We start from the raw sequence: 21,100 nt of genomic DNA on the forward strand, positions 1-21,100 counted from the left end.
CTGCATTATTGTTATCATGTAGGATGTAACTTCATTTGCTGGTCTATTACAGTGTACAGGGGATTTTTTTTTTGTCTAGATTAACTAATTTACATGCACCTGTACAATACATTGATATGAGCAACTACTATTCTGTTTATTGTTGGAATTACTATGTAAATTATTGTTGTAACAAAGAGATTGATAGTATTGAAATAGTCCACCAGGGTCTGGGACTCCAGGTCGACAACAAAAAGGTCGACACACCTTAGGTCGACGACAATTGGTCGACACACCTTAGGCCGACATGGACAAAATGTCGACATGGACAAAAGGTCGACAGGAACAAGGTCGACGTGGGAAAAGGTCGACATGAATTTTTTATGTTTTTTTGGTGTTGTTTTCTTTGTAGAGTGACCGGGAACCCCAATTAGTGCACCGCGTCCCCTCGCATGGCTCGCTTCGCTCGCCATGCTTCGGGCATGGTGCCTTTGCTCCGCTCCGCTTCGCTCGGCACAGATTACCGTTCCAATCGTAGTCCACGTGGATCGTTAAGTATGAAAAGGTTCCAAAAAAGAAAAAAATTGTGAAAAACTCATGTCGACCTTTTTCCATGTCGACCTTGTTCCTGTCGACCTTTTGTCCATGTTGACCTTTTGTCCATGTCGACCTAAGGTGTGTCGACCAATTGGCGGCGACCTAAGGTGTGTCGACCTTTTTGTTGTCGACCTGGAGTCCGGATACCGTCCACCATATGCTTGGAAAACATGGTTAAAAATATGTGCCTTATGCCTGAGGGATTTCACTAGTTACTAATGAACTGAACGTCTGCATTTTTGTTAATAAAAAATGTTTTGCCAAAAAAGTAGCTGCAGCCGCTATATTTAAGCAATTGGCGTAGGTTTCAATCTCTGTTGTTGCAACTTTAACCATCTTTATTATATGGATGACGACAATAGGGAAACCAGCCTTAAATTACTGATGATCACTGAAGGCAGAAATACTGGTCCACCCAACCTCGAGAACCTCATTCTGCCCCTCCGAACATGTGTGCAGCCAGTACATATACATCATTGGGCCCACAGTGATACTATGATATACCCACAGCTCTAATCATGTGTACATAACAGCCCTCAGCAGCGCGTCTTTCACTCGAATACGCATCTTATTCGCGCAAATTGAACAATTGGATGCAACAAAAGCGCTTAACAAGACTGCACTGATTTATACGCAACACGAGTACGTCTGTGTTCGAACATGTATGAGCCTGTATATAAAGTGCTGCGATGCAGCGGCTTCTTTTCACACCAAGTTCCATTGTGCTTCATCTTCTGAGACATAGTTAAAAGTAATTCTTGCGCAGATAAAGTCGCAGTCCGGCGTCTCTGGTGCAGAATGAGTGGTGTGTTGCTGCGTCTGTGATGCAAGACGCAATTTAAAGAAAAAGTCATTACACTACACCTCTCGGTGCAGCTCAGTCACCCTGGGTGTCTTGCGCCATATGGCGTGTTGAGGCTTGGAGTATGAGGACAAATCTTTAAGTTTGACGTGCCCTGAAATCCATGTTTTATAATGAAGATCTGATTATATTTTGAATCTTTGTTTTGCATAAGAAACTTAAAGTCTGGGAGTCGTGTATTTAATTCTCATGAGGAGAAACAGTGATTTATCCAAGAGTAACCTACACTAGATATGATATTTGGGAACACAAACATTCAGCGCTAATAATTTCTATGGATAAAAAATGGGAACGCCTTGAGAATAATGGGACAATGAGCGTTTGATTACCTTTACTCCCGGGTATCCAGGGAATCCAGTTTCGCCCTATAAAAACACAAGATGAGGTGAAAAATACATTTTCCAGTCTTATCAGCCATGATAAAAAGAGAGACGCTGGTGATCGTTAAAGATTCAAATACAATTTGCAGAGGAGCGGTCAATGTCAGAATATTTATAGTGCCATATTATATCATGTTTACAGGGCCGGACCTGCCATCTGCCAGTTCTGGCAAATGCCACACGAGCCGATGACCAAGTGGGCCGGTCCGGCCAGGGATGCCGAGGCGGAATTGGTGCCGGGCCGCCAGCTGTACAGCTGGTGAGCAGCAGGCATCCATGGAGAGACAGCGGCACAGCCCGGCTGACCGTGAGACGAATGCAGCTCACGGTCCGGCTGCCAATCAGGAGTGGGCTCTTCTGTGTTCAGGATCCCTGCCCTAAAAAATTCCTAAAGTGAACACTACTAAGCTAGGACTTGGTCAATGGGGAAAATGCCTTCCCTTTTCTTTGTGTGTGACCTACAGTACACCAGTGAAGTTCCAGCTTTACCTAACAGAACCAACCAAATACCAAATGCCTGCAGGTTGAGCTCTGTTATGGGTATTTTAATACAGAGAATGATGTATGCTTATATGTTATTCTAATATTAATAATATTTGTAAGAGCATAGACTAAGTAGGAGGAGTCATGAATAGTATGGGGAGGAGTCTATACCAGGAGCCAGATGCTGACGAGAGGTGGGCGTGTGTGCTTTAAGTGCCAGGGACTATTTTTAGTTGCAGTCCTGCCCTGAATGTTCACATATGGTTTCCTCAGCTCTTAAGTAAGCTGCACAGGGCGCTTTGTACACCTGGGTATATATAAGCATTAGGAAGCCAGCACTTACTTACATGTGAGCAAATACTGTAGCAAACAGTGTTAAGCACTCTTTCAGGAGGGCACATCCCATCTTACCCTTCTGCCTTTGAGTCCTGGTTTGCCAACTCCGTCCCGTCCGTCATCTCCCTATAAGAACAAAGAGAAAACAAGGTTGGTGAATGAACATCGATGCAAGTCCAGCAAGAACCTCACACCACTGCCGTGTGCTGTTGTTAACATTTAGAATTCCTTAGATTGGCTACATACTAGCTTTTAGTCTCTTCCACTGCAAAGATGATTTACACATGGACACACAACAGTTGGCTGGCCTGAAACACTCTGTGTTGCTGTTTAATGGTTATAATCAAATTTTATGATCACCATCAACTGCGTCTCTTGCTCTTTCGTATGTCTTTGAAGAATGAATGTGTCACACATTTATTTGCATAGGCCTAACCTTTGCAGTGACAATTGTAGAGTACTGCATATGTACTGGATGACTGAGTTGTTACTGAGATACCGCAGGGGGATTAGAGAGTTACAGAGTATACTTACTGTCTCTCCACGTGGTCCGACAGGTCCATCAGAGCCTTTGGGTCCCATGTCTCCAGGTTCACCCTTAAAAGTGGAACAATGGAAATGAACAGTTATGTGTGGCAAGTTCTGTCCTCCACACTTAGTTACACAATTCTCACCCCCCTGACTTTTAGACCAAAGTGGGTTTCCTCTGGGTGCTCCAGATTCCACCCATAAAAAACATACTGGTACTGTAGGATAGTTGGTTTCTAACAAAATGAACCCTAGTGCGTATGTGGTAGGGAATATAGATTATAAGATCCATTGGGGCAGGGATGGATGTGAATGGCCAAGTCATCTCTGTAAAGCTCTGTGGAATATGGGGGTTATTCAGGTCGCATCACTAATCCACCAAGCGTTCTTAGGGTGGCGCCGGGGATACCGGGGCGCATCGGCTGCATTTTTGGGGCAGCTTCGCGTCATCCCGCGTAGCCGCTCTGATAGAAAAAATGGCGGCAGAACTCCTGCCATCACAGCTAGGCTACACCGACACGAGGCTTCCACAGTTTCTGTGACTACAGTGCGATCGCAGTGGGTGGGTGGTGGGTAGTATGTTGAGCGGCCTTGCCCTGCGATGGGCGGCCCCAAGCATGCATTGAAGGGATTGCGGATTCTGCTAAAAACAGAATCTGCAATCCTTACTGAATAGATCCTCTGTGTGCGCTATATAAATGTTAATAAATAAATAATATCCAAATACCGTTCTATGTGCCACGCTCCCAACCAATTCTAATAGATTACTTAGTTAGATAGGATTGGGCACTACCTGTCAGCAGGGGCCCCACCTACTCCTCTAGGGATCAGGTTCCAGACTGTGCACTTGAATGATATATTATGCATATGTTATATTATACTGCACAGGACTATGGTGTATTACTGTGCATTGCCGTTATTAATCTGGTACATTATCAGGCATGCACTAGAGGTACTTACTATATATATTTATCAAGGGGCCCAGACCATAGACTCTCTGAAGGTCAGGCAGACCAATGTGGTGGCAGGCCACACCCCCTCTGGAGACTGGCCACACCCCTAAACATGGGCCCCTACCAGTGCATTCACCTGGTGGGCCATTCATGCCCCAGTCCGACACTGCCTGTCAATAATTCTTGGCAGCAGGATATACCTTTTAAAAACATTGAGGCACGCATGTCAACCCCCTCCAGCACCCCCCCCCCCCCCCAAAAAAGAAAGAAAGAAAGAAAGCCGGCAAGTTGTTATTGTTACACCCCCATAGAATCTAGTTATTTGTGTTGTAAAGTTTGTTTTAGCATGCAAACTATTTATGGTACATATCTATTTAGTTTGTCAATAGTATGTCAAGGATTCTTCTTCTGGAAATCCATTAATATAGTTAATAAGCTAATTGATTACTCAATTAACAATTTGTTTTTTTACTTAAAACTAAACACGAAAGTTATACTTTTTGTAGGTGATAAACTGTATTATGTTAGATGCCAGATGAGCTTCTTAGAATTCAGACGTTGCTCACTGAGTATTGGTATATTTCTGTGACACCAGTGGCGGACTGGGGCTTGAAGGGCCCACTGGGGAAATGCATTGGTAGGGGTCCATGTTTAAAGGTTTGGTTTGATAAATGTCTATAGTAAATACTGCTGGTTCATGCATTATAATGTAGCAGATTAATAACAGCAATGCACTGTAGAAAATACACCATAGTCCTGTGCAGTATAATGTAACATATGCATAATGAATAATTCAAATGCACAATCTGGAACCTGATCCTAGAGGAGGGGGTGGGGCCCACCGGGGGGTTTCCCCTTTAACCCTGTGGGCCAGTCCGACCCTGTGTGACACTCCATCCCATACAACAGTGATTCCCAAACTGGGTCAGCACCCCAACAGTGCAGGATTTAAGGATATTCATGCATCCGCGCAGATGGTAAATCAAATTGACTATTCTCGAGCATGGATATTCTTTAAATCTGTTAAGAGCGCCTTGAGAACTGAGTTTGGGAACCACTGGCATATACTGTAATATGACAATGTACCATACTTACCTACTCTCCCGGATTCTGCGGGAGACACCCGGTTTTCGGGTAGTCCCCCGCAGCCCCCGGAAGAGTGGGCACCCCTCCCGCATTCTGCCCACCTCCTAGTGAAGTGGGCAGAATAGGGAGAATAACACCATAAAATCACGGACCAGGCGGGGGGCGGAGCCTAGTGACGCGATCAGATGCTAATCGCGTAATTTTAGCCCCACCCCTAGTCAAATTTCATCCAATTACCGTCTTTTCCCGGTGGGCGGGCGGGGCCTGCTGATGTAATCAGCTTGGCTCCTCCCTCATCACCGCCCACCTGCTTCTCCTCTCCGGTCATCTCCCGGAGAGGAGATTTAAAATATCGGCAAGTATGCAATGTACTGTAGCAGACTTTCATTTACCTCCTTTACCTGATTACAAGTCTGTAAAGTTTCTTATTGACGTGACGGAGAGATTGCAAAAGACCAGTATAAATCAATAGCTTTTTAGTTTGACATGTACGAACAGAGGCTTCTTATACAGTATAGAGCCCTAAAATAAGTGCTTTCCTATTTTCCTTTACTTCAACTTTAATATGGATATAATACACAGGTAAGCCCTTCTTATTACTGACCAACATTAATTCTCTTGGTTATGAAACTTCAATGCCGCACTAAGCCCAATGTGTCATACAGTAGCGTAAAAGGAATTCATCGGTAAAAAAAATAAATCAGGATTTATAACAATATCCTTATAATGGGAAAAGTGAGAGGGAGCTCTCAGAGTGAGATATCTGGGACTGATACGGGGAAACACTGCGGCTGGAAACATACCTTGCGTCCAAGTTGCCCGGGTCTGCCGCGATCACCAGCAGGTCCAGGAGTTCCTCCTGCACCCTAAGAGGACATAGAGAACACATATATCAGGATAATTGTGGCTATAGTCACAGAAATCTCTCCTTATCCCCTCTTCCAAACGTGTCCTCTAGATCAAAGAGAGCTGAACGTTTTTATGGTGTGTAAAAAACATCTGTAAGAGCTTTATTGCTGCTTAGCCAGAAACCTTATCTAATAAGTGGTATTATTTCAATTTAAGATATCCAAAGGTCTAGACATTCTTCATTATTCTATTCTGCACCAATTGTTGGTTCTCCAGTTTATAGGATCATCATGGCTATATATTGTCAACGTATATACAATATTCTCAATTATATGTATCCAACATACTGTATGCAACAGACTGTCCCATTGGCACTGTCCATTCAACAATGCTGACAACAGATTATGGGGGTGATTCAGAGCTGATTGTAGATGTGCTAAAATTATCACATCTGCGATCAGATTCTCTGACAGGTGTTGTGGGACGCCCAGCACACAGCTAGTCTGCCCTGCATGCCAAGATCTACCCCCCTTCCCCCCCTACGAAGAGGTGCGTAAGCATCGCACGGTGGCAATGCTTTCGCACCTGGCGAGTAGCTCCTTGCCTACGCATCCTAGCTGTGGAGGCAGGCGGCTACCCGCCATGTTTTGGGTCGCAGCGGCTACATGTGATGTCACAAAGCCGCCGAGGGCCACCTCAGCAACGGTCAGGGCACGCCTGCATTGTCCGGACTGCGGCCACCCCAACAGTGTTCAAAAGCCGCTGGTAAGCACCCTCCCGCCCTGCAACCGCCTCTGCCTGTCAATCAGGCAGAGGCAATCGCACCATTGAGATGCTTTCAATATTTGGGACTCTGAGCTTGGATAACTTACCCTTGGTCCTGGGCTTCCCTGCTCTCCCCTGGTTCCTGGGGTGCCTTGTTGTCCTAGAGGACCCTGAGGATTAGACACAGTGTTAGGGGCTGTACAGCACAGATTGGACAGTCGTGTTCATAGCGATTGCAGAGTCCCTTACCTGAGGGCCCCTCAGCCCCTGCTCTCCCACTCCACCGGCAAGACCAGCGCCTCCATTGTTACCCTGAGGAGTACAATTAGAATGGTTTCACAGTACAGTACTACTGTAGGTGGATATCACAGAGGGAGGACTGAGTATGGCAATAGTGGAGGTAAATAATGAACACATAAAACGTGAGAATTCCAATAAAGCAAATAGAATAATTACACAGAGAGGAAGAACAGAGTACATGCTATAAATGTGAGCTATGACACAAAGTGGCCACCGCTGATGTCGCCTCACCAGTGGAGCCGCCAACACATCATGGCTGATTGGCAGTATTCATGAGACTTACCTTAACTCCTGGAGGTCCCCTGCGACCCTGTGCTCCCTGTCACACAAAACAGCAGACATAAAGAGGGTTAATAAGTGGCCACTGACATCATTCAATAATATTCACGAATGTTTGTTAAAAAATAAAAATCCTTCATTTCACTGGCGCTATAATATTGCTTCCTGGTTCAGGTCCCCAGCAGTGTGGCCTTCAGCTGGCACAGAAGTCACCAGCGGCCAACATATAGGGAACCAGAGGTTCCCGCTCTGAAAAATCTGCAGGGGAGGGGTGAGTACTAATTACTACCGGGCAGCTAAAGGGGCCTGGTGGGGACCAGGGTCCGCCTCCCACTCCCCGACATACTTACTGTTGACCGGTGCGCAGCGCCATCTTCTAAGTGACCACTTTGAGAAGATGGCACTGCACATTGAAAGCATAGACTATGGCACTGTGCCAGAGTCTTTGCTCTCTAGTGCACATGCGCCATTTTCCCTGATGTCTCTGGGAAGATGGCGCTGGCCGAGGAGGAGGGACCCGCTTCTGAGCAAGCAAGGTAGGAAGCACGTGCCCTTCCCCGCACCCTACCTGATCCCCCTTGAGTAAAGAGTGCCCCCTGTGAAGCATTGGCCCCACAATTATTCATTTATAAAAAATAATAATTCTGGGGGAAGGGCATAGACATGCCCCCTATTTAGGCCACACCCTCATTACATTACCACAGCCTGGCTTGACTCTCTGCATCCCTGAATCCGGCAGCACTGCAGCCCCCATAGGAACCTATGGGGGCTGCGGTTTCTGTAGGAAATGGAGGGAGCGCGGCAGATATCAGAGAAGTGGTAGGTTGACATTTAGGGGTCTATTTATGAAGCAGTGACAAGAGTGGAGAAGTGAGCCAGTGTCACGATTTTGCAGGACTGGCTCATTTTTCGGACACTATCCTGCTGTCCCTCCCATGGGCCACAGTGTCCCGTGGTGGGGGATGGAAGTTGGGAGGCTCCCTGTCAAAGCGGTGTTTAGATGTTGTGCGGGAGAGAGGGACAGAGGGCAAGCCAGCAGCTCCCATAGCTCTGGTCATGCCCGCACAGTGTCAGTAAATGGGAGGTTACATTTCCCACTAAACCACGCCCCTTTTTTGCCAAGGCCATGCCCCATTTTTAAATACTCACAGGAGTCCCGACTTCAACATACAAGTATGCTCTATGTTTGAGCTGTATAAATAAGGGGGGGGGGGGGGGGGTAGAGGGTACAAATTACCTGGGCCCATGTCTGATGGAGGTGCTCAGTGGGGGCCCAGGTCCCCCCACCCTTCACCCCCACCTTAACTGGAAGAAGCAGCTGCAGCTTTTCTTCTCAGCCCAGCACACACTTAAAATAAAATAAAAATCTGTATTTTTTTATAAGGGTGCATGGTCACACCTCCTGTGATTAGGCCATGCCCCCTGAAAAATACCTGGGCCCAGCCAGGCTCTCCACTGCGCTGGCTGGAAGGCATACCATGCTCCTGTGAGTGGGTGTATCATGTGCTAGACACCCCCCCCCCCCCCAAAGAGGTGTGGCCATGCCCCCAGCATGCTGTGGTCACAACCCCTCCAGGGGGAGTGCAGGGGCCCAGAAAGTTGTTGTATCGCGGCCCATGATTTATCTTGGCAGCCCCGCTACCTTGTAGACCTCACATTCCTCCTGCTCTAATAGTACAGTAGCGGATCTTGCTACGGGCACGCAGGATTTTTGCCCGGGGCGCCGCCTTCCGGAGGGCGCCCCCGCGGCAAGATCCACTGCTGGTGGTGCTGTGCGGCGCGCGATGACAGCATCACGCACCGCACGGCATTGTGGGACCGGCACATAATTGACCTCTAGTGTCTATGCTGTGCTATGGGAGAGACGTCATGACGTCTCTTCCATAGATCCAAGGAGCGGCTCCGGCGGCCGGAGACGGAGGTCAGCAGGGGTCGGGAAACAGGAGCGGAGATGGTGAGTATTTTTTAATTTTTTTATTTATTTTTGTTTTTTTGGTGATTGGCGCTACTGGTGGCACAGTATTGGAGGCACAGTACAGGGGCACAACTGCTGAGAGCACAGCTACAGGAGGCATAACTGACCACGCCCCTTCTCCAAAGCCACGCCCCCATTATTTCTTCCTGGGTGCCACAAGGCCTAGATCCGGCCCTGTAATAATAATAACACTCTTCTATACTTCTTGGCCAGCTGTGCTGCTAACCATGGTTTTATTTTACCCCTGTCTCTGGCTCCACCCCCAGCGCACAGCACTATCTTATCATGTCAAAGTGCACCCCGGCTACATCCAACTTACTACTGATTCACATCGGACTCTCTTTCTTTTATAAACATGTGATAAGTGCAATACAAGCAAACAGTTATAAGTCAATAGGGTTTATCCTCAATATGGCTCAATAAATGTATACAGTACAGTACAGTACAGTTAGTATTAACACTCAGGAAGCATAAACTTCATTCTAGATGCTACTCACAATTTTCCCTGGGCCGCCCGGCTGTCCAGCTGCTCCATCTCTTCCAGGTTCTCCCTGTAAATGATAAGTTTAGTGAAATGATTACAGCTTCCCGTAATACATCACAATAGCCTAGTTAAAGCTGAACATTTTTTCCGATAACAATATTAAAATTAGATTTTTATGTGAACCTGCTAATTAAATCATATACTAACTACCTTTATAGTTACACACTCACCACAAGTCGAAGGTTGATTAATAAAAAGAAATATGGTTCTTCAGAGATAGCTTGTAATCTGTATTACTTTTTTATTTTTCCTTGTGGCTAATCCTAATTGTTTATATCGTGGGTCTTCAACCTCTGGCCATCCAGCTGCTGTAAAACTACACATCCCAGCATGCCCTGCCACAGGTTTGCTACTAAGGTATGCTAAAACTGTGGCAGGGCATGCTGGGATTTGTAGTTCCACAGCAGCTGAAGGGCCACAGGTTGAAGACCCATGGTCTATATGGTATACACATAGGGGGTCATTCTGAGTTCATCGCTCGCTAGCAGTTTTTAGCAGCCGTGCAAACGCATTGTCGCCGCCCACCGGGGAGTGTATTTTTGCTTTGCAGAAGTGCAAACGCCTGTGCAGCAGAGCGCCTGCAAAATCATTTTGTGCAAAACAAGACCTGTAGTTACTCTTCGTGTGCGTTGATTCTAACGACGGAGCACACACCCGCCCAGCGTTCACCCAGCCACGCCTGCGTTTTTCCCGACACGCCTGCATTTTTCCGCACACTCCCTGAAAATGGTCAGTTGCCACCCAGAAACGCCCACTTCATGTCAATCTTCCTGCGTTCGGCCGTGTGACTGAAAGCTTCGCTAGAACCTGTGCAAAACCACGATGCTCTTTGTACCCGTAAGTCGCGCGTGCGCATTGCAGTGCATATGCATGCGCAGATTAGCTGTTTTTTTCACTGATCGCTGCGCTGCGAACAACAGCAGCTAGCGATCAACTCGGAATGACCCCCATAGGCCTACCTTACTATCCCTTTAAACCGGGACACTTATGAATTACACAGGTTCTGCGGCTGGTTGACTTCAAGCCTGTATTTCCCCTGGTTTCAATCAGCCACAGAACCTGTGTAATTAATGAGTTCCCCAGTAGCTGTACACAATATCTATATATTATGTATTTTAGTTACCTGGTCCTTACAAGAGATATAGGAAACTCCAGTTTCTGTTTGCAAAATTTTTTACTACTGGGTTAACATGTATCTTTTAATTAAATCGATTCCTGAAACTTTTATTATTGGTTCAAACAAAAGTTGTAGATAAAAAAATATTTTCAGCAATTCTCCTTACAAAATAATATATTGTGAACTAAACCAACACAGAGGCAGAACTCTGGGAGGCAACGGAGTCATCTGCCACCGGGCTCCTGCTCTGAAGGGGGGCACCTCTCCTCCCATTCTGTGACACCATTGAATTAAAGTTAATTGATAGCTGCTGCTATCTCTTCAGTGGCCGACTTCCTCACTGGTCCCTGCACCTTACACATCACACTCATTTTATTACACTGTAAATACACGTTTTAGAAGTGTCATACCCAGGATTAGAAACCACAACCTATTACACTGACAACAGACACCTTACTGATGAAGCTGTTTGCTCCTGTATAGGAAATATGAGAATTTTAACTATATGAAGATACTTCTCTGACAATTACACGTAACTTCATATAGTTAGAATTCTCATGCTTCCTCTACAGGAGCAAATAACTCCATCAGTAAAGTGTCTGCTGTTAGTGTAATAGGTCATGGGTTCTAATCCTGGGTATGACTGCTAAGAAATGTGTGATTTAAAATAAAAGACAATTAAATGTATAAATACAGTATATAATTTTTTTTCAGAATACTCCATAAAACACACACACACACACACACACACACACACACACACACACACACACACACACACACACACACACACACACACACACACACACACACACACACACACACACACACACACATTTATCTTAATATAGGGAATAGGGGGCACCAATATTTATCTTGCCTCCGGGCAACTGTGACGAACTTATGCCACTGAACCAACACATCTATTTTTGCATACTGTGATGTTGTTCCCTTATCCCTTCAGCAGCCCTCTTTCATTTCCCCAGAGTTTGTGAAAGATTTGTCCTAATGAATCTATCCTTATTTAAAGATAAGAGTATTAGAGATGCGTTACCACACTTCCTGCTTCTCCTTTGGGTCCTCTCGTTCCTCTCTGAGTAGAATCTGTTCCGGACTCACCCTATAACAGAAATCCAGAGATTAGGGATAATAAGCAGCTATTGGTCAAAGCAGTTTTTTTTGTCTGCTGAAAACTTTAAAGTTAACAAGTATACCTCTTATAATTCTTCCATCCTACTTACAGATTATATATCAGCTGCTGTACAGACTTATCTTTACATCTTTAACAATTTTATACATATTAAAATCCAGCTATTGGCATTAAATTGCATAAAGTCTCAGTAAAGGTAAGGACCGTCACCATTAGAACCCACATCACTGATTTTATAGTTGTTTTAAGGGCCACAGGGGCTAAAAAATTATAATGGGCCTATTGTGAAAAATGGAGGATCTATGACCAGTGCTGTGTGGGTGTGGCCAGAGCCCTGTGGGCGTGCTCAGTGCTGTGTGGGTGTGGCCAGAGCCCTGTGGGCATGACCAGTGCTGTGTGGGTGTGGCCAGTGCCATGTGGGCCTGTACATCACCTGCAGCCCCAATGTTTCTCCAAATACGTAAAGGTAGAAAAGCTGTATCATTGTGTGGGTTAAATAAGAAATACAATTTTAATATTTATGATTTAGGACCAACACATCTAGGGCCGCTGAAAGATCAATGGGAATGGGTACTAGGGTGGGTGTGGACAAATCCAGGAGAAGTGGCCACGCCCCCTAAAAACCCCACTGTAAAAAACTATGTACGGGGTGGTGAAAGCCTCTGCACGTGTGTACGTGTGGCCTATGTACACGTGCTGCAAAGGCCTCCATAGCTTGTAAGGGACTCGCCGGTTCCCTTCCAACGGGCTTGGGCCGGAAAATCAGTACCCTCTTCCATCTCAGCACCCCTGGTCCCATCCATTTGGCCCTGACTACATTACATTAGATGTACATGGCGTGCTGTGTTAAGGCACTTACCGGATCACCTCGCAGTCCTTGGTCTCCTCTCTCTCCCTTTTGTCCTTTCAGACCCTTGTCTCCCTGTGGGATACAAATAACATCAGCTGGCCAATCCACAGAAATATGGGCCTGTTGGTCTACAGGAAGGGAGTTAAGGGCCTATAGAACCATTTGGTCATATTCTGTAACTCCGTATTTCCAGTTACTTGGCGAATTACAGTAGCATGTATAAGTGCTCTTTCCATTTTATTAGAGCATGTGTGATATGTTAAAGGAGGTGTCAAACAGTGTCCTACTGTATATACTATTTCTTAGAAGCAAAACTACTAACCCGTGGTCCTCCGCTTCCTATCTCTCCCGCAGGTCCGGGGCCACCTCTTTTGCCCTAAAAAAGAAAATTAAACATTTAACATTTTCTTTAAACACTTTTTTTGGGGGCACATTGTTCACTTAAAAAACACTATTTGTTTGATGCAGCAATGATATCCAGTTACTTTTAAACAATGGAGTCATTTACTCCTTGAATGGTTAATTACAAATTAGCATGCTTACTTTTACAGCTGATTAAGCGCACTTGTTGTCAGACATCAATGCTCAGGACGCGACTGCATGCTGTCCTGTGCTGATCTTGGAACGCTTTCATGTTTGTCATGTATCTTTCCCGTTTGTAATTTATATACATATCTTGCAAGCATAGCTACAAATAGACCCTTATACAATGCCCCCAATTTCCCAGATTCTACCATTATTCCTAGTAAATAATTGCCCCATAAGAAGGCAACATACTACCAAAATAACAGAAACCTGGATTGCAGCTTTGTAGACAACTTACTTCTTCTCCATCAATTCCATCCAGGCCAATTTCTCCTATTTCACCCTGCAGAGAAAGTATATATTAAAATAATATCGTACATTTCATGTATGCCTGTCACCATCACAAGGAACTGGTTTGGAATGGTTAGAATGAGATGCAGTAATATACAGCAATAAGTCGCGTAAAACAGTAAAGTTGCATATGATGAGACATGCAGTCCCGGGACCAGATAGAGATGGAGGCTCGTCCCTGGATACTAGTGCCAATACCTGGAGAGCTGCACCAGGCTGCACAACAGCAGGATGATGCTCAGGGAGCACTCCTTAAAAACAAGTCTTCCCTGCGCATCAGCCCACTATGAATCACTCTCACTATTATGTCAGTCCACAATTTCTGGTGGCAGTCCTGTCCACTCCACTGCGCAAGAGTGGCCTCATTGCTGGTAACTATTAAGATATTGTAGCCCATAGGCTACAACGGCTTATGCCATCTGAAGATGGTGCTAGCTTTGCATTCTGGAGCTTGGTAAAGTTTGCATTTAAGGAGCCCCCATACAATCCAATCGAAAAAGAGGAATCGCAGCAGAATTCTCTGATATCTTCTGGGTGTGTTTGGGGGATGTCCCATAAATATTCTTTGATAAATAGGCTCTAAAATACTGAGCTTTTTATCACTGGATGGAATGACTGCACTATGAGAGATCAGCGTTATGTGTGAAAACAGAGAGGTACTAGCCAAGTAATCTGAGAAGAATTAGTAACTCCTTTTTCCGGTGAAAAGGCCAGAAAACGTGGTTATCGCTGATTGATAAATAGACTGCGTGGTCTTCTCTCTGTATTTGTTTGAGCTTATAAATATTGTGGCAGTACAGAATGAAGAGCTTTGTTTGGGGATCTGGCAATGAGATATGAAAAATCTTTCACCGACGTTGTCTTTTTGGCAATGCTCAAAGCTAGAGAGACAACTTCTCCTTTAAAGGCAAATTACAAGACTATAGAAAAAAAATAATAAAAAAATGTAATTGTGGATGGAATTAGGTTGTAGAGAACGAAGGATCCCTGGATTTGTTAAACGGTCCTCAGCTGGAGATGCTCACTTATGCTCAGACGGCCATGTTTGGGTTTGTCAGAAGTCATTAACAACCCCAACGTTAAGTGTCAAAAGACAAATCCGAGCCAGAGAGCAAATGATCAGGCTGATCAGGGGATCCGCAGGATCAACATAGCACAGATAACAAACATTACATGTTTCAAATAATCTAAAATCCAAAGTCAAATGATGGCGATGAAAGTCGTGGGACACAAGATACTACTTTCAGATAGGCAGATTCAGTGAAGACGAATACGGTGGATTGATACATAATAACACATATTAAGTACGGTAGGTGGTGGCGGATGGTTGAGATTGAATCACTGGTACGTGTGTGGGAAACCATCTGTCTCTCCCATGTGTTATTATCATGGGGGATTCTGTGGTTCCATTCATGTCCCCATGTCCCGAGTCAGAAAACAGTGGAAGATAATATCCACATTTGCTGGAGTTCCATTCTTATTTTCAAACCAATTTTTTTTCATAGAAACCTCCCTAGCTATGAGAGGACGTGTTACTTACATGGAGTCTAATTCATGTTTGCATGCGATGGCGATAATGCAGACTGCGTATGCGTCGCAAGGTGCCTTTACAATTCTGATCGCAGTGAGGTTTTCATTGCAGAGGGATTGACAGGAAGGGACTGTTTTTGTTTTTGTTTTTGGGGGGGGGGGGTAACAGGGAGTGGCAGCAAAAATGCTAATGTGTCATGGCCATTTTCAGGGCGTGTATATGCCATCAGCTGCGATCATGTACATATAAAAGCATGGCTCGTGCGTCGATAATGTGTGTCCGGTCTACATAGCCATAGGGGAACCCTAGCAGTCGATGTTTTTCATTGTAGCGTATAGGCTGGATATGTGTACGCAGTTGCAGAAGAGTTTGTGATGGCTCCGGTGGGGGTCTACCTTCTTTTCTGGACATCAGCTTCACTTGCCATATTAGCAATTCCATAGCCAAAGTATTTGCAGCTACGTAGGCTGTGTACAAATATGAATTAGACCCATGGGCCGCTAGAGGAGAAGAGTTGTGTAATTTCCAGTTTCTTACCTTATCTCCAGAGTATCCACGTGAACCCTAAAAGACAGAAAAATACATTCCTTAGTAATGAAATAATAGCTACAGATAGATAATGTAGGCTTTATGTGTACCAGAAGAGAGATTATCTCACCTTGCTTCCTCGAGGACCAGGACATCCCTGAAAACCTTGAGTTCCATTTACACCAAGAGGACCACGTTCACCCTATGAAATAACGCACAATATTTGTATCGTCCATTGGATTAAACTGATTCAGTTTTCGTTAGAGCATCTGAGACAGAATGGTTTCTACATGAGACAGAAATATCATTTTCTTGCACTTGAAAATGGAAAGAAGTAGATATAATGAACATGAAAATACAAAACATAAGTAACTGCTAATGGTTAAGGCGGAGAAACGCGTAAGATCCAACTGACTCTATGACTCTGATGACACATATATCTATTAAGTATGTGATGTCAAGAATGACATATCGGTAAGTGTATATGCCTACCTGTATTGTCCACTTGGATGGCTCAATGGCACCTTGGCAGATATATCTGCTAGGTGTGCACCCAACCTTAGTTTGGCACAAAATCAGCAAATCGATTTTTCTAACAGTTGTTGGACTGCACTATATTATATGTATTACGGTGTTACATTGTATGAATGCTGCGGCAGATTTGGAATATTTTGCGCTACTTCGGCTAGGTTTATGTTTGTATGATATGTGAGGGAATCAATGTTTTCTTTTTACAAAGCATCATTGTGTTTTGTTTTAATTAGTGTCTGACGGTCTTTTCTGTGTTTTCCAGTCAGCAGTTACACATAATTCAGTCTTTCGAAAATGGAAAGAATTAGAGGATGTCTTGAACATGAAAAGACAAGTAAAAGATGTATAAGCAAAATCACTTACCGGTCCTCCTTCCTCTCCTGGGAAGCCTTGGTGTCCTTTCAGACCTGGTCCACCCTACAAAAATAAGACAGCAGAGATTTTAAATTAGCATGGGTTGTTTAAATATTATAAACACTGTCTATAAATATGAACTAATACGTAGATACTGTGTACTGGGGAGATATCAGCGCCACAGATGCAGTATCTTACGTATAACAACTAGAATGGGAACTCTACATATAGTATTCAAAAAACCGCTTATTGCATTTGCACTCCCTATTTATATCAGGGTGTCAGCTCATTTACCTCAAATAAATATAGGTATTGGTACCGTTACCTATAGAAAATGGTTATGTGGACGAAGGATGAGGTAGCATCATTGGTCGCTCGCTACTACCTCATCCTTCGTCCACATAATACGTAGATACTGTAACAACATTATCATGCATTGCACCAGGTAGTCTTATATCATTTTATAGAAGAGACCAGCTGAAGCTCTGGGGGCATATATAATACTGTATGGTCAGAGTTTGCCGGATGATTTTGGACGCTTTATCAAAGGGGCAATCATTTACAAGGCAAAACCATGGCTTGTAAATGATTGGCGCTTTAAAAAAATCTCCGAGATTGGCCGCCATTTTGCACCTCCGGCAAACTCAGACCCTGTTACATATGCCCCCAGATCTCACAGCTACCAGAGGTCCACAAGAAGAAACTGGAGTAGAAAATAAGCCTCCCTTGGAGAATATCACTTTGAAGTTCCAGTTAGGAAACAAGATTCCTAACTGTTGCACCACAAGTATTTCACTCCCAGAACTATATTACTGAATTACCCTAAGGACTGTTTTTATGGTTTTAAATAATAACCATAGCAACATCCTGTTAGATATTTATCTGGCGTTATCGGTCTATTATACTGATCACATTGCTCTCCACTGTACTGCAGAGCATGACTTGTACAGTACACTAGCTAAAATAATTTTGGTCAGGACGGGTGTCATGTTTTATAACATTAACCCCCATAATATCTTACAATAGTTCATTTTTTATTTGATTATATCTGCAGTATTTTTTTTAGTATAGGATCACAGGTTTGTGCATTTTGTGAGACTTAGGGGGACATTTATTAAGCAGTGATAAGAGCGGAGAAGTGAGCCGGTGGAGAAGTTGCCCATGGCAACCAATAAGCACTGAAGTAACATCTATAATTTGCATACTATAAAATTATACAGAGCTGCTGATTGGTTGATGGGTCAACTTCTCCACTGGCTCACTTCTCTGCTCCTATCACTGCTTAGTAAATGCCCCCCTCTGACAAAGTTTTGTGAGAGACTGACAAAGACATCTCACATGTGTTTCCAACAGTTAAATAAACAGAAAAAGTAGTCTATTTTATTGGTGAATAAACAAGGCTGTGATCATACTTTTACTAATTATATACTCTCCCCCCGTGGAGAGTGTAGCTGATAACTAATAGGGGACAGGTGACTCTCAGTGTTAGTATCTGCCCCCTCACAGCATCCGGCCTTGAATAATGGGTCTAAGAAGAGGGCGCGGGCCCAAAATCCCATATCATTATTCTTACTGTCCCAATTATCTCACTACTAAGTGGGCAGCATGCAGAGGGTCATCTAGTCTTCTGGGAGCCCAAGGGACTCACCAAAAATGTTTGAGTCTACCAGACGTTCTGGGAGAATAAGTAAATATGGCTATGATATCACAAAATCTTGCAAGATTAACAAATAGGGTAAAAAGTTACAGATCACATATTAAGGCCTGTAAACGATCTTTTAAAGTTATCAGATAACAATTTAACAAAAAAATATTTATTTTGTATTTTTAAACATTTGCAGTGAAAAAAAAATAATAATAAAAAAAAAATAATAATAATAATAATAATAATAATATATATATATAGGAATGCTATTTCACTCTGTCCCTACCCCTTGAAGAAGTCTGGTGTGATGAAACGCGTTGGGTTCCCTGCATTGACCCCCTTGCCTATTTTAAGTTAAGTCAGAACTCCTTACCTTTTATGTAAGACCTTTATGTTTTTATCAATATTTGGAAAACTTTTACATTTTTTATGTGTTATAAAAAAACTGTTTGTTCAATTTTATATATTTTTTGGCTCATAAATTATGTTTTAGCATTTGCATTTTTAAACAACACTAGTCGCCGGTACCCTTATCCCCCCACGCTACACTCCTTTCAGCAATACTGTACCAGTATTGCAATCTTAAGGGTTGGCAGACACCTCTAATAAGGTTTTGTGTGTTTTTAGCATTTTAGCAAACTTTTTACCTAAATTACTGAGACCATACCCCACAAGTGGCGCTGTATAATTTTTTGCTACACAATATATATATGTATATACACACACACACACACACACACACACACACACACACACACACACACACACACACACACATATCTATAAACTTATTGCCGGGGCAATAAGTATATATATATATATATATATATATATATATATGTACTGTAAATAATTTTCTATAAGAAGCTTAACTTCTGTTGCCACATGAGCACCCCCACAGCTCTTAGTGACTAAGATATAGAGCCCAGTACCCACCTCCTATTGCTTATAGCCGGCCAACAAGCCACTCTGTGTAAATATAATGGGCCCGCCTCATTTTCCTCCCACCTTACCTCCGCCAGGCAACGAGTTTGGAGAAGCCCACTCTACCCCCTCCCTTGTCATTATAATGATAATACTGGCATGGGCCTGAATTGATATATCGGCCTGACTTATAGCAAACGCAGCAGGGAAAAGGGAAAAGAGTGGGGAGAAGGACATGGTGGGGGTAGAGAAGGAGGAAAGATTGATGGGGTGAGAGAGGAAGAGATAGATGGGGAATCACAGGCAAAGAGATAAAAGATAAACATAGAGAAAGGGGAGGAATTGGAAGAGTCAGATAAGGCAGGAGATAAGACCGGAGGAGAGAGACACAGAGAAAAGAGAAGAAGGGGACCGACATGGAAAGGGGACTACAGGGAAAAGGAAATAAATGAATGCAGCCGCAACAACATGTGACCCGCCGTGCACACATACTACCCCACAGCAAACACAGCGAGAAAACGATACGCAGGGTAGAGAGGAGGATGAGGACAGAAAGAGGGAAGAGTGAAGGAGAAAACCAATAATGAGGTAAGGCAAATACAGAAACATGAAGGGAGAGGGGGGAGAAATAGAAGGAAGAATAGGGGAAGATGGGAGAAATTGGGAAAGACAGGAGCAATAGGGAAAGAAATAGGGGGAGATGAGAGGTGTAGGGTGAGAAATAAGGGGAGATGGAAGGTACAAGGGATAAATAGGGGGAAACAGGAGAATAGGGGGATATTGGAGGGATAGGGGCAAGAAAACACTTAGTAAACAAATATCATATTAGTCTGTTAGTTCATGGCTACAGTATAACCAGTAATTCTGGATGTAGATACATCCCACACCATGTAATTACCTTTGGTCCAATGATGCCTATATGTCCGCTATCACCTCTTTGTCCGGCGCACTTGCAAGGGATTCCGCAGCATCCTTTCTCTGCAATGTTATCCTGTGATCAAGACATAAAATTGCATGTGATCCAATCAGGCACCGAGTAAGGTAAGAATGATGTACTCATTGCCATATGATGGCATAATAGAATGTTATCATGTCATCTACTCAGTAAATGTCTTACAGTCTAATGTGGATGACATTGCTGCAATACACGTGTAGTGACTGTATATACGGTATATGTCTAGGCTATATGGGCATGAGAAATAGTACTGTCTTCTGCTGGCCAAAACTTTCACTCAACATTGACGTGTTTCTAAACACTGAAACACCATTGATTTACCAGTTCCTCAATGATCTCGTAGTTCAGGTCTCTTCGGTTCAGTCTCAGAGGGTTTTTGTAGGTGAATCCTCTGCCAAATTCTAACTGCATCACTTGGTCAAACTTGGGGACGCTTTCCATCCCCACCAAAAGCAGAGCCCTCACTCCTGTGGAAAAGAGATATACTGTATTATGTGTACATCAATATATGGGGAAGCATGACGCAGACTGGAAAAGGCTAGAATTCAGCATTTATTCTCAGCCCACTGCCTACTGTAGTCTCTGCCCTGTTCCCACTCCTGTAATGCGTCCTGTGTTTTTTAATAGTGAAAACGTTTGTGTTTCTCACATCTTGTGATTCTAACCTAAAGTGAGAGTCAGGTCGTGGTTCTAATTCCTGTTCTGGAACCATAGCAAAGAAGA

At 43.8% G+C, this 21,100-nt stretch overlaps 1 protein-coding gene across 3 annotated transcripts in view; it reads right to left on the reverse strand.

The window, feature by feature from the left end:
- The window catches only part of COL6A3 (collagen type VI alpha 3 chain), a 128,170-nt gene that overhangs the window by 35,486 nt on the left and 71,584 nt on the right, over positions 1 to 21,100 (reverse strand). For all 3 annotated transcript variants that reach the window (XM_063933214.1, XM_063933212.1, XM_063933213.1), the window contains exons 14-30: positions 20,699 to 20,844; positions 20,321 to 20,413; positions 16,863 to 16,916; positions 16,099 to 16,170; positions 15,978 to 16,004; positions 13,857 to 13,901; positions 13,356 to 13,409; positions 13,043 to 13,105; positions 12,088 to 12,153; positions 9,870 to 9,923; positions 7,402 to 7,437; positions 7,068 to 7,130; positions 6,926 to 6,988; positions 6,008 to 6,070; positions 3,172 to 3,234; positions 2,713 to 2,763; positions 1,768 to 1,803 (exon numbers count right to left, since the gene is read on the reverse strand). In XM_063933214.1, coding sequence (XP_063789284.1) covers positions 1,768 to 1,803; positions 2,713 to 2,763; positions 3,172 to 3,234; positions 6,008 to 6,070; positions 6,926 to 6,988; positions 7,068 to 7,130; positions 7,402 to 7,437; positions 9,870 to 9,923; positions 12,088 to 12,153; positions 13,043 to 13,105; positions 13,356 to 13,409; positions 13,857 to 13,901; positions 15,978 to 16,004; positions 16,099 to 16,170; positions 16,863 to 16,916; positions 20,321 to 20,413; positions 20,699 to 20,844 — 1,049 coding nt within the window. The remainder of the gene's footprint in view (positions 1 to 1,767; positions 1,804 to 2,712; positions 2,764 to 3,171; positions 3,235 to 6,007; positions 6,071 to 6,925; positions 6,989 to 7,067; positions 7,131 to 7,401; positions 7,438 to 9,869; positions 9,924 to 12,087; positions 12,154 to 13,042; positions 13,106 to 13,355; positions 13,410 to 13,856; positions 13,902 to 15,977; positions 16,005 to 16,098; positions 16,171 to 16,862; positions 16,917 to 20,320; positions 20,414 to 20,698; positions 20,845 to 21,100) is intronic.

This window comes from Pseudophryne corroboree, chromosome 7 (genome assembly GCF_028390025.1).
Source record: "Pseudophryne corroboree isolate aPseCor3 chromosome 7, aPseCor3.hap2, whole genome shotgun sequence".
NCBI classification, from domain to species: domain Eukaryota; kingdom Metazoa; phylum Chordata; class Amphibia; order Anura; family Myobatrachidae; genus Pseudophryne; species Pseudophryne corroboree.